General features: G+C 49.4%; 4 protein-coding genes across 4 annotated transcripts; all 4 read right to left on the bottom strand.

The window, feature by feature from the left end:
• Window positions 1–341: 341 nt before the first annotated feature.
• SPBR_03934 (C6 zinc finger domain protein) lies at window positions 342–2,101 on the bottom strand (the record flags this gene model as incomplete). The annotated part of the gene is made up of 4 exons (XM_040762222.1): window positions 342–684; window positions 767–1,056; window positions 1,151–1,476; window positions 1,531–2,101. The coding sequence occupies 4 exons, from the start codon at window positions 2,099–2,101 to the stop codon at window positions 342–344; spliced, it is 1,530 nt and encodes a 509-aa protein (XP_040623346.1).
• A 541-nt stretch (window positions 2,102–2,642) lies between these two features.
• SPBR_03925 (uncharacterized protein) lies at window positions 2,643–4,598 on the bottom strand (the record flags this gene model as incomplete). The annotated part of the gene is made up of 3 exons (XM_040762213.1): window positions 2,643–3,482; window positions 3,575–4,411; window positions 4,467–4,598. The coding sequence occupies 3 exons, from the start codon at window positions 4,596–4,598 to the stop codon at window positions 2,643–2,645; spliced, it is 1,809 nt and encodes a 602-aa protein (XP_040623345.1).
• Window positions 4,599–7,006: 2,408 nt separating this feature from the next.
• SPBR_04010 (uncharacterized protein) lies at window positions 7,007–7,558 on the bottom strand (the record flags this gene model as incomplete). The annotated part of the gene is made up of 1 exon (XM_040762297.1): window positions 7,007–7,558. The coding sequence occupies one exon, from the start codon at window positions 7,556–7,558 to the stop codon at window positions 7,007–7,009; it is 552 nt and encodes a 183-aa protein (XP_040623344.1).
• Window positions 7,559–9,700: 2,142 nt separating this feature from the next.
• On the bottom strand, window positions 9,701–10,210 carry SPBR_04012 (uncharacterized protein; the record flags this gene model as incomplete). Its single annotated transcript, XM_040762299.1, has 1 exon — window positions 9,701–10,210. The coding sequence occupies one exon, from the start codon at window positions 10,208–10,210 to the stop codon at window positions 9,701–9,703; it is 510 nt and encodes a 169-aa protein (XP_040623343.1).
• Window positions 10,211–11,236: the final 1,026 nt, after the last annotated feature.

The raw sequence follows: 11,236 nt of genomic DNA, 5'->3' as shown, positions 1-11,236 counted from the left end.
GTAAACTAAACAAGTAACTAAATAAGTGACTAAATAAGTAGACTAAACAAGTGACTAAACAAGTGACTAAATAAGTAAACTAAACAAGTAAATTAAATAAGTAGACTAAATAAGTAGACTAAATAAGTAGACTAAACAAGTAGACTAAACAAGTGACTAGACAAGTAACAAGTGACTAAATAAGTGGACTAGACAAGTGGACTAGACAAGTGGACTAGACAAGTGGACTGGACAAGTGACTGGACAAGTGACAAGTGACTGGACAAGTGACTGGACAAGTGACTGGATAAGTGACTGGACAATAGTTAAAAACCTAATATTATTTTACCGGTATGAATCTCTTACACGTTCGTTTCGATTCTAGGCCAAAGCTCGCCCAGCGTCTTAAGGCACCCAATCGTCATACGAATCTGGTCGCGAGCAACGGCAAGCTCCTTTCCCTCGAGCAGAAATGTGCACGCGGACAGCAGCGCTAGGGTGCCTTCACTGACCATGCAAGTGGTGAAGGGGCTGTGGCGGAAGTGCTCCGTGGGCAGCGCCAAGAGGCGGATCTGCGCTTCGATTGATTTCCGGACGCGCACGGTGTGTACGTTGATGAGCTCTGGCGATGATGTTTCACGAGGAGGATGTCGGGCACAACTCGAGATCCACTCCACCGGGTTGAACTTGAGGTCGGACAACGGCCTGTGGAGGCCGATGGCTGCGCTAAAAAGGGTCAACTTTAGTCTTTGCAAGGTGTTGTGGGAGTATGTAGTCGGAGGCTTACACATGAATTAACAAGTGCGCTTGAAACATGAGTTCGTCGATTTCGCCCGTCTTGCTCATAACCTGCTTGCGGCTGCTCGGAAGCAAAAGAAGCCATGCATTGATGACAGAGTCAGCGGCTTGGAGAATGTGTAGGGACTCTTCACTTGCAGCAACTTTCGGGGCCGTCGATATTGCCAATGCCGAACATCGTACTGCGCCGACGAGATAGGCAAAGGACGAGAACGAAGTCGATTCGGGCGCTAATTCGCGGCAGTCGAAATCATGCAGCGTCTGGGGCTCCGGAATTTGCTACAGATACGCATCATTTAGGGATCATTTAGTTAATCAGCAATAAAAACGCGACTGTGCGTCGGTGCTGGCCGGAGTACGGAGTACTACTCACCCCCTTTTCGTAGTCCGCCTCTTCGCATGGCAAGTCAACCGTGGCCTCGACATCCACAGTTACAAAATTCGCGGCCCCGAGTGTCCCTGCATAAACAGCATCGACAATGTAGAGCATCCACCATGTCCGCCTCCAGCACTCCGTCAACACCGCATCCTGGGCTCCGTACTTTGCGGCAAAGTCCTGACGAAACATTTGCAAATCAAGACCGAGCTGAACAGCAGCATCCATCTCCCTCTTCGATTCGTCCTTGTAGCTGCTCCAGAACAATGCTATCGAATACAATACGCGACACTGGACCAAGATGGGATCTGTTGGCGCAGCCTCTGCAAAACAAGCGTCGACATGCAATCGAAGAGCGGCAGACCACTCTCGCGTACTGTAAATGTGGCCAATGAAACGCAACATGGCGATGAGAGGTCTCAGGTTCAGTTGTATACGTGGGTCCTGGTGAATTCGCATCAAGTGTTTCAGCGGCAATGCAACGGGGTGGAATTTGTGAAAGTTCTCGTAGTACGACGTGATGAAAGGATCACCCGCGATGTCGTTGCCAATGTCTACCTGAAGTGTTGCTGCTGGCCCCGGTGGCTCCGAGCCGTAGCTATTCGTGAGATCTGCTCCAACATCACTGGCAAGCTGGGGTGGTGACGGGTTGTATTGCTGATAAGTGGTCCTCGAGGGCTGTGGCAGATTCGAACTGTTGGCGGATTCAACCGGGCTCCGATCCGCGGCCTCGAGTCGTCTGCGCCGCTCAGCTAGAGCTGCGCGGTCGAGGCCGCCCCTTCGCGACTGCGTGTACTGGCACTGCTTAGCAGTCTCAACGCAGCGGTTGCAGCGTGGTCGAACCCCATCGCACTTCAAGTGGCGGGAGCGGCAGAGCAGACAGGCCAGGGATGAGCGCGTATTGCCTCTACCATTTGGTGGTGCCGCTGACGTAACAGCAGTACCCATAAGGTCCGGATGGTGTGTTAGAGAAGGGAAGGAGATGGGGCGCTTGGTTAATACTATTCGGCGACCGCCGTCGACTCTGTAAGGAGTGAAATGAAAGACGGATACCGGATATTCGGTGCCTTTCAAAGGGTGGGTGGGTCTCTGTCAAAAGGACTAGCGCGGGAAATATTATATAACATAAGCACGTGACCCTTAATTTCAAAGGCTAGGAGTATTAAACTAGACAGTGGGTAAGGAGGGCCCTCACGAGGTACAAAAGGAGACCCAAAACCTATACGTTTTCATTTAGTTCACGTCTCCAAATCTCCCTAACTTTCACGAGACTGTACACATACAACGTAAAACAACTAGATTTCCTTAAATAATCGATAGAATTTATACGTCTAACATACATAAGTAGTAGAGCGTTATCATAAGGGCATGCGTGACAGGTTGTTCAGCAGATCGCCCAGCCGTTTCTTATATTTTTCAGACAACGTCTGAAATCTGCGCAGCGCCAGTGTTTGACCTAGTTATCGACTGCCTACCTGTAATATTGAGACTAAAGTTCATCGTATTTCGCGCCATTGCTGGTTGGTGACTGCTGGTGGACGTGGGTTGTAGAGTCGTCAGCGGACTTTGCGTTGACGATCTGATAAGCGATGTTTGTCCAAAAACCACAAACAGTGGCGTTGCTCTGCTTGTCCGTCGTGAGTACAAACGCGCTCTGGAAAATCGGAAAATACTGCTGCACCCGCAAAACATTCGACAGCGACTCTCCAGGAGAGGCCACAGGCCAATTAAACGGGCGCGTCGGAGGGCCGCTGTTGGGATTGCCCGACGCGGCAAAGGCACCGAAATATGCCTGGTAGACATATTTGATCGATTCATCGAGGTCAGTCGCTAGGGCGTAGGCCTTTGCTTCACCAAAGTCTGGATCCGCGTTCAAAATGATATCGACGGCGTCCTGGATGCCGTTCATAAATGCCGGCAGCAAATCGCTCGCGTGCACGGCCTCCACCTCGGTCGGGAATGCATACTGCATCATGTAGCTCACGGAAGGGAAGGCCCCGTAAAGGTCGCGCGTATTGCAGAAAAAGGAGCTGTCGCCAATGACGGCAGCCAAGCAGAGCTTGAAGTCGCCGTAGTATGGGGCGGCGACGCAGTTATAGCGGCTGCGAATCTGGCTGCGAACAGTGGCGAGGGCAGGTCCGGGTATAAACTCTGCGAGAAATGTGTCAAAGTCGTTTTGGGTCCGAACGTTGGGCGTGAAGCTGTACGATTCATTGTAGACATGGGAGATTATGGCACCACTGATGGCGGGATAGAACTGCTCTGTTTTTGTCACGTGGTTGTCAGTTTTCGACGTGTTCCAAGTAGGCATCATAGCAAGCGGCGTGTGCTGTGCGGCCGTTGCAGAGAGAGAAACGTACTGTATGCGAATGACAAAGCAGGGATGGTCTGGACCCAAGTGCCATCGACGGACGGCCCCACCGGGTAGATTCCCGTGTCCTTGACTCTGTGGTAGAGATAGTCGTTCGCGTTAATCAGGGCATCAATGTTTACATTTCGAAGGCAAGTGATGTTGAAGTTGCGGCCGCATCCTGCTGCCTGTGAAAAATTCAAGTAGGTCTCATCAAGTGTCCCGAGAGGCTGGTTATCCCAGGACCACGGAAAGGCCGGGCTCTGCACCAAGAAGGTGTTGAACAAAGGCTTGACAGTGCCACCCTCACGAATGAGATGATGAAGAATCGAGCCGGCACCGGCTGACTCGCCCCATGCGCTGACCCGGTTGGGATTGCCACCCACTCTGGAGATATACTGGTTCGTCCAGTTGAGCAGCAGAGCCTGGTCGTAGAGTCCCGCATTGGGCTGCGCCGAACTCTGCATGTACCGACCGGCCAGCCACCCAAAGGCGCCAAGCCTGTAATTTCCGGCGACAAATATGACCTCGTTGTGGGTGGCTGTGGTCATTGCCTGACCCGTATAGAGCGAGATCCCGTCGCCTAGCTCTTTGGCGCCAAAGGCGAAAGCTCCGCCGTAGAACCAAACGACGACTGGCAGCGCTTTGATTGGATTCCCATTGGCATCAAAGTTGGATGCCGGCACGTAGACATCCAGGAACAAGCAATCCTCGTCCTGGGGGAGAGCTTCGAGGGGCGCGCGAAGATCTGGGACGCCGACTGGTCCATCGTGAGGAACTTGAAGACCGCTGGCGCTCACCTGGTAGCAAGCTGCCCCAGACGAGCTGTTGTCCCATTGGGTTGGAAATGCGGACCGGCCGAACCTGGGCGGCTTAGCTCCGAATCGCACATTTTTGAAAACGTAGACCTGGAGGAATGATTAGAGCACGTTAAATACTGGCACGGACTTCTTATGTACGTACATTTGAGTCTTTTTCATAGACGGTAGACTGCCATGTGCCCCAGGGCAAGTTCAAGGTCGGCAGCCGGGCGGCAGTTGCCTGGGCGAAAGATAAAACAGCCAAAAGGCAAACCGGGATGGCGAGCATCATCATGTTCGAAAGTCAAAGGCTGGGTAAGGAAAGGAACACATAAGTAAGCTCACAGGCTTGAGCAATTAGTAGCGAAAGCGTCCACAATACACACGAGGGCCATGCCAGGATATATGCTCTCTAAGATGATGAAAATGGAGCGTGTCACTCGGTGCTCAACGTCGTCAATCGTCACCCGGTCCCTGAAGGCCTAGACTCGACCCATGGTGAATAATATTGCCTATTTCAGGACGACGTACCAAGCTGAGATATGCACAAAGCTTTGTAAAAACGCCACGGGCGCTTGGGCATGTCTCTGAGGCCTCTCAGTGGATGGAGACTGTACTGCGCTTTACACGTGTGTGCTCTGGCATTTGGAGGCTGCTTATGGCTGGTCAGCAAGCATCTTGTTGACCTATCAACGACATCGCAAATGATTTACCCCGCTCGTCGGCCAAGTCGCCAGTTTTTGGAGACGGAGACAGCGTGAGGGCCGTGATCGGATGAAAAGATGCTATTTGGCTCCAGTGTAGCATGGTTGGCAGTACAGTTTTCTTCTATGGCGTCCTCTTTTGGTCGGGATTCCGCATTTATGAAATATAGCTGCGGCAGAGATGTGTGTGTATTCTACTACGGAGAATGAATCTAGCACAAACAAAAAGCCCGTACAATGTAGGGGGTGAGGAAATTGAGATACGTAAAACTTTTTACTCAATGTGTAATTTTACCCTTAAAATGTGTCAAATAACAGTTTGGCCCAAAAGTTAGTAAAATTATGTTGTCTCTAGTAGAATTCTATAAAAGCTTCTAGTTATTATCCTAGATCTGAAGTCCGTATAGAAAGTTTAGTTATAACGATAAAAGAAGAAGACTAAAAGGTATAAAAGGAGCGTGGGTAGACTGTTTAGAAGTCCTACTAGTCAAGGTCTTTAGGAAGTGGCCGTGGGGTTACTAAACGGACGAATTCATCGTGTTTTTGTCGTTATAGAGGTTTCGTGAAGTTATCGGTAGCTATATGTGTTGTCGGTATCCATAATATGGAGATCTGTCTATCAGTTATCACCAGGAGTAACCAGTCGTAATAGATGTCTATATATTAATGTCGACGGTTATTATATAAGATAGGGATCTAATTGGAATTCAGCCAAAGAGTTAGGTATCCGTAAAGATAATAATAAACGGATTTACCACCCGACTTAAACGTGACTTTTTAAAATCTAACATTTACCAACGTATTCTAGACCTTGAATTTAACATTGAATCCTGTATTAAGTCACACTCTTCTCTCTCATTTTCATTTTCGTCTTAAATTTTTCCTTATTGTTGATTTGTTTTCTCACAATCGAGCCAGCACCCCGGAGACAGACATACCTTAAATGGCGAGGAGGACACGGCCTGTCTATATAGGCAGATGCCTTTATTCGGCCATTCGTCTGTGCCTAGTCGCGATTGCTTTACTTTGGTTGGAGCCACTGTAAACGCCGTTTCGGTGTCGCGCGAAGCGGTCTTTGGTATTATGATCATAGGGGCGAGTAAGGTATTTCGTTTTATAATTGTCTGTGAATCTAGTATCGGAATCTGGTCGAGTGGTTAACATAGACACGACAAAAACAGGCCGTCGTGTCTATAACCGCCGACATTGGTAGAATCCTCCTCTATAACGTAAAATCCAACGTTCTCTCCGTAACAATCGTTGGTGATATCTTTACTATTGCTTTTTACGCGGTCGGTGGGGCCATAACAACGCTAAACGGATTTAACGGCGGCGAGGGCCAGGACCCTTATAACCCGGACCCCCACAACGAGATTCTGAGATCTCTAATCCAGGAACAATCATAGCCATGGAGCTGTCCCTGGCCCTTGTCTAAGTGCCGCCACAATGCTGGACGCTTCCTTATTCCTTCTACGTATCCTTGAGCGGAAGCGTGTGTTGACTTTTTTCTGGTTTGGTGGTCTCCGTACGATCTCTGTCTTTACAACAGGCGTTATGGGTTGTGTTGTCGTCCGGCGGTGGAAGAGAGAACGTGAGGAAGAGGGACTAGTAATACAGTGAGATAGACTACTTTGTCTACAAAGTTGGTACGAAAGTATCAAAAAGGGGACGGTGTCATGACACAAAAACGCCGTTAATTCTACGGTGATTCAACAGGGTCTCACTGGGTATACGAACCAGATCCTATCACCTGACCTACTCGGCACGGCCCATGGGTCCGTAATCTGACCATCTAGTAGAGTCAATTACCCCTGGGATGTGCTGTTGTAATAATATGGAAGTGTTTTTTAAAATAAACTTATTTATTATAATATCGACTTACATTACCTCCTAAGTATAACCCGAACACAAAACAAAAGTTACCAGTAAGAAGACTAAAAACAAGAATATACGTAGCACTCCACTAAAATACATCCTAGCAAATACTTAACAAATCCTTTTACCACAGACGGAATGGCGCCAGACGCTGGCCGTTGGAAACAAAGGGCGTAAAGATCACGCCGTTGGTGACGGGCGTGACCAGGCCGTCTGTGCCCGTCGTGTACGACACAAACGTCTGCGTGACGGGCGTCTCGAGGCCGTTGGGTCCAGTGGTGTACTGCACCGGCGTGGCTAGCCCGTTGGGCCCCGTCGTGTACGCCACGGGGGTGGCAACGCCATTGGGGCCCGTGGTGAAGGCGACGGGCGTCGTCAGTCCGTCGGGACCGACCGTAAAGGACGTGGCTCCCGTGGTAGCAATGGTGCCCTGGGGCGGCTCAGGCGGCACCGTCGGCCATGTCTCGACAGGCGATGGTGGGGCCGGCGGTGTGGCGGCCGATGTCCAGGTAGTGGGCGCGGGCTCGGGCGGTGGCGGCAGCGGCGTGGAGGCAGGCAACGCCGTTGTATGCGGCCAGCCCGCACCACCGCCACCCCAACCACCACCGCCTCCACCACCGCTGCCGCCGGGGCCCTCGAAGCCCCCAGGCCCCGACGGCGGGCCGTGCTGAGCCATGGTGGCGGTGATACTAGGAGTAGGTTAGTGAGTGGGATGAGAGGGATCGTAGATTTGGTAACATACATGGACGCTAGATAGCTCAGAGTAAGCGTGTTGCGCTTCATATTGGCGTGAGGAGAGGTCTCGTGGGGAAAGTTTGTGACTCGAGTGGGTTCAGTCGTGATGGCTGCCAGTAGTTGAGCTGTTTGGTAAAACTTGGCTAAGTAGAGAACTCGAGGGAGGGATGCTTCTCAATTAAATATACGTCAGAGAGTCACGGTTCGTACTCCTTTACAAGAGTAGAATATGTGGAAAGTGTGGTATGGAAGAGCCCGTCCGGCAGCTTCCTAATATCTGGAGGAGACTTTGTGTCAGTTCATTTATCGACATGATATTGATTGTCGTAGAGTTCGGAAGCCGGCACCTTTCTTCACCAGCATTAAGCGCCGCTGTATTTGCTCATCATGGCGCATGGTGTTAATCTTCACGGACGGAGCCTCCGTCAATGTAAATAAAGTGGTACACATGCAGTGGTGTGTAGTAGTAGAAGGATGCTTAGAGAGATAGTAATGGAAACTAACGGAGGTGTAACCGATCGCCTTGCATAATAGTGTAAATGGCACGTGAAGAATTAAGTGGCGGACGAATGGCCTGTGCCGTAATGCAGGGTCAGGTAGCTGGGGTGGAGAGAGTCCATTGTTGTTTTGTTTCTTTGCGATCATTATAATACGGAAGAGTAGTCGGAAATTTAATGTAAATCTCGGGGCCTTTCCGGGTGGGGCTGTTGACTAACACTTCAGAGCCGGCATGTCGTGTTTAACCGCGCGGCCGTCAAATGCATAAATATGTTTTGGTAATGACATCACGTTGTTTAGGCGAAACACCTTCGCGGTCAGCGCATTCAGCCGCCTGCACGTTAGCTTATGCTCTATCGCATAGGGGCATCGACGGGGAAATCACAATAATGCAATGAGAGACCAATAAATGGAAGGAGCAGAGCCGCACCCACGCTTCCGTTCACACACATCAATGTCCACGAATTACGAAATTGTGCGGTATTGTAAAGGCTTTGCCCGCAGTATCGTACATTAAGGCCTCCGAACACTCGATTGTCACTCAAAAGACTAGAAATGAAGAAGCTCCGTACTGTTTTACACGGGAAGAGGAAAAAGAAAACGAAAAACAGTCGCCATTTCGGTAAAGGCCACAAGCTGTTTTGACGATTTGTATCTTTGGAATTTCTGTAGACGTTGTTCCTGCGACTATTGTAAGTGCCATTTGGTTCTACTGTCTTGCTGTCTCCACTAAATGCGCGACCCTGTACTTGTACGGCAGATTATGATTCCTACGAATAGCCACAAAATATAAACTGTCAAAACTTAAACCTAATAAACTCCTGTCTCTAAGTAAGGCGGCGGAGATATTAACCACTACGAAATGGTATCGACGGAAGGCTATGAGAAAAGAGTCCTGTTGTTACTCGACAAGGATGCCGACATCAATGCTGACCAATACGAAAACGCGCTCAAAGTAGTGGCATTGGTGGAATCTTAAGGGAGTTTCTAAAGATGGGTTTAACCACAAGAAAGATCACTCCACCGATGGACAACGCGTAGTTGTAACGAAGCACAAAACGTACCCCTTGGCCTCCTTTCCTCAGTGGAAGTGGGCCGCGAAGTGTATATTAGATTTATTATTCTAAGGAAGGTTTGTTATATCACCTTGTAATCCCAGGGGAAAATTGGGCCTGTGAGTGCCATGGCGTTGAGCAGCAACACCTCCAGTGCTGCCTTGCTATGTTGGGCACAGATGCCGGCGACTTGTGATCCCTCGTTGAACCAAAGGGGATTTTCCAGGTGGCGGTGACGTCAGAGAACTGGTGACGGCCAGTCAGGTGTCGGCAATGTGGTCGGCGATGGGGATGTAGATGAGCGTGGTGGCAGTCGCCGAGAAGTGCGTTGAATAACTTGGAGATTCCCTGTGCTGCGACAATATCCGTAAACAGAAAGGCAAGAAGTACAACTGTGCGTAAGTGAGGGGGTTACACATCCTCACTTCGTACTAATGCATTATGGTATGTGAAATACGTCTTGCAACTCCTAAGCTGAAAGAGTATTTATGCTGCTCATCGCTCTCATTCCCCAATAATGTTTCGTCATTCTAGCACGCCAACGGAGAATAGGCGGGCGCCGCTGGATCCCCAAACAAAGCCGCAGACATGCCGTTACTTTCAATGTCAAAGTATCCGTCCCGGCTATAAAAGATGCATTCGCTGATTATGTTGTAGCAGTACGGTGTAAAGAACTCATAAGGAACAACCTTGGTGCATGGCGTACGGTTGGTCGCACCCAGTGTGCAGGTGTCCAGCTCCCAATAAACTTCGTCAAAGGCGGGGATGATGGCCAGGTTGCCACCGTACTGCCGCATGAAGTTGCAGATGTTGCTGCAGTCGTCGAGATTGGCCGACATCTGGGGCAGGTAGCACCCGATCTCATCGCGCTTTCCCAGCCGCGCCACGGCAGGTTCTGCCACGGGATTAATGGCCAGCGGCTCAGCGGCTCGCTTGGCAGCTGTCCCTGCGGCGGTCTTGTTTCGATGTGTAGTCGGAACGAGCAGGACGTCGCTAATGTTTACGCGGTTGGAAAATTCTCCTGACTCGACCAGCTTCATGGTCACCACTTTGCCGTCGGAAGTGCGAAAGGTCGTAACCGCCGTTGCAGTGATGCGGCCAACTAATAAAGCGAGCCAACTAATAAAGCGATGGTCGCAAACACTAGGGACATCGTCTTTGGCAACGGCATTCTGAGTAGACAGAGGTAGAGAGAAGGAGGAATGATATGAAATATTTAAGAGGGAGAACCTAAGAGGTGATTATGACAGTGGTGATTGACTAAATAATAAAGGAACTTCGTGTCTAAAGTTAAACTAAGACATCTTCTGTATTTATAACGATTCTGTGTGTATTAAAAAACGGACGAAAAAGAATATACAGGGCAAGGTATACAAGTGTCCTTCGTCGCACACCGTGCCCAAACTGGCACAGTGCTCTGTTTGTGATCCTTGCTGTCGATGTCTCCCGCTTCTTTCTTTTTTCTCTTTTATTCTTGTTTTCTTTCATCTTCTTTCCTTTCCACAACTGTCCTTCGTCGCACGCCCTGTTTGTGGTCTTAGCCGTCAATGTCTCTCGCTTCTTCCTTTCTGTTTTCTTCATTTATTTTTCCTTTCCTTTCTTATATTTACCCCCTCCTCTCCTGTTTTTTTCTTCTATTTCTGTCCCATATCCAACACAAATTAAAGGCTAATATCACGTACGAAGAAACGTCGGGTCGGTACCAAACTTTTCCACTTCCATCTTACTTACGATAACAACTTGCATTTGGGTTTGTTTCCCAAGTTACAAAGTGTGCAAACTATCTCTATTCTCAACCCAACGAGACAGAGATCTTAGGACACCAACCTGCGTCGTAACACCCACGTCGTAACACGTCTACCAGCCACTTGTCTGTATAACGTAGTGTGATAGATGGTTTGATTTGATTTTATGTAACGTACGACTATTAACACAACATACTTCTAGAGAACTAGCCACTCCCCCACAAAACATGCCGTAGCCATCAAGGTGTTCGTGTGAGAACTACGTCCTTATCTACTTTCCAGAGCCGTATTGTATTAGAAGCCATCCCATGTGTTCTGTAC

Source organism: Sporothrix brasiliensis (assembly GCF_000820605.1).
Source record: "Sporothrix brasiliensis 5110 chromosome Unknown Cont12, whole genome shotgun sequence".
In the NCBI taxonomy this organism is placed as follows: domain Eukaryota; kingdom Fungi; phylum Ascomycota; class Sordariomycetes; order Ophiostomatales; family Ophiostomataceae; genus Sporothrix; species Sporothrix brasiliensis.
This window is presented reverse-complemented; position numbering and strand designations above follow the sequence as displayed.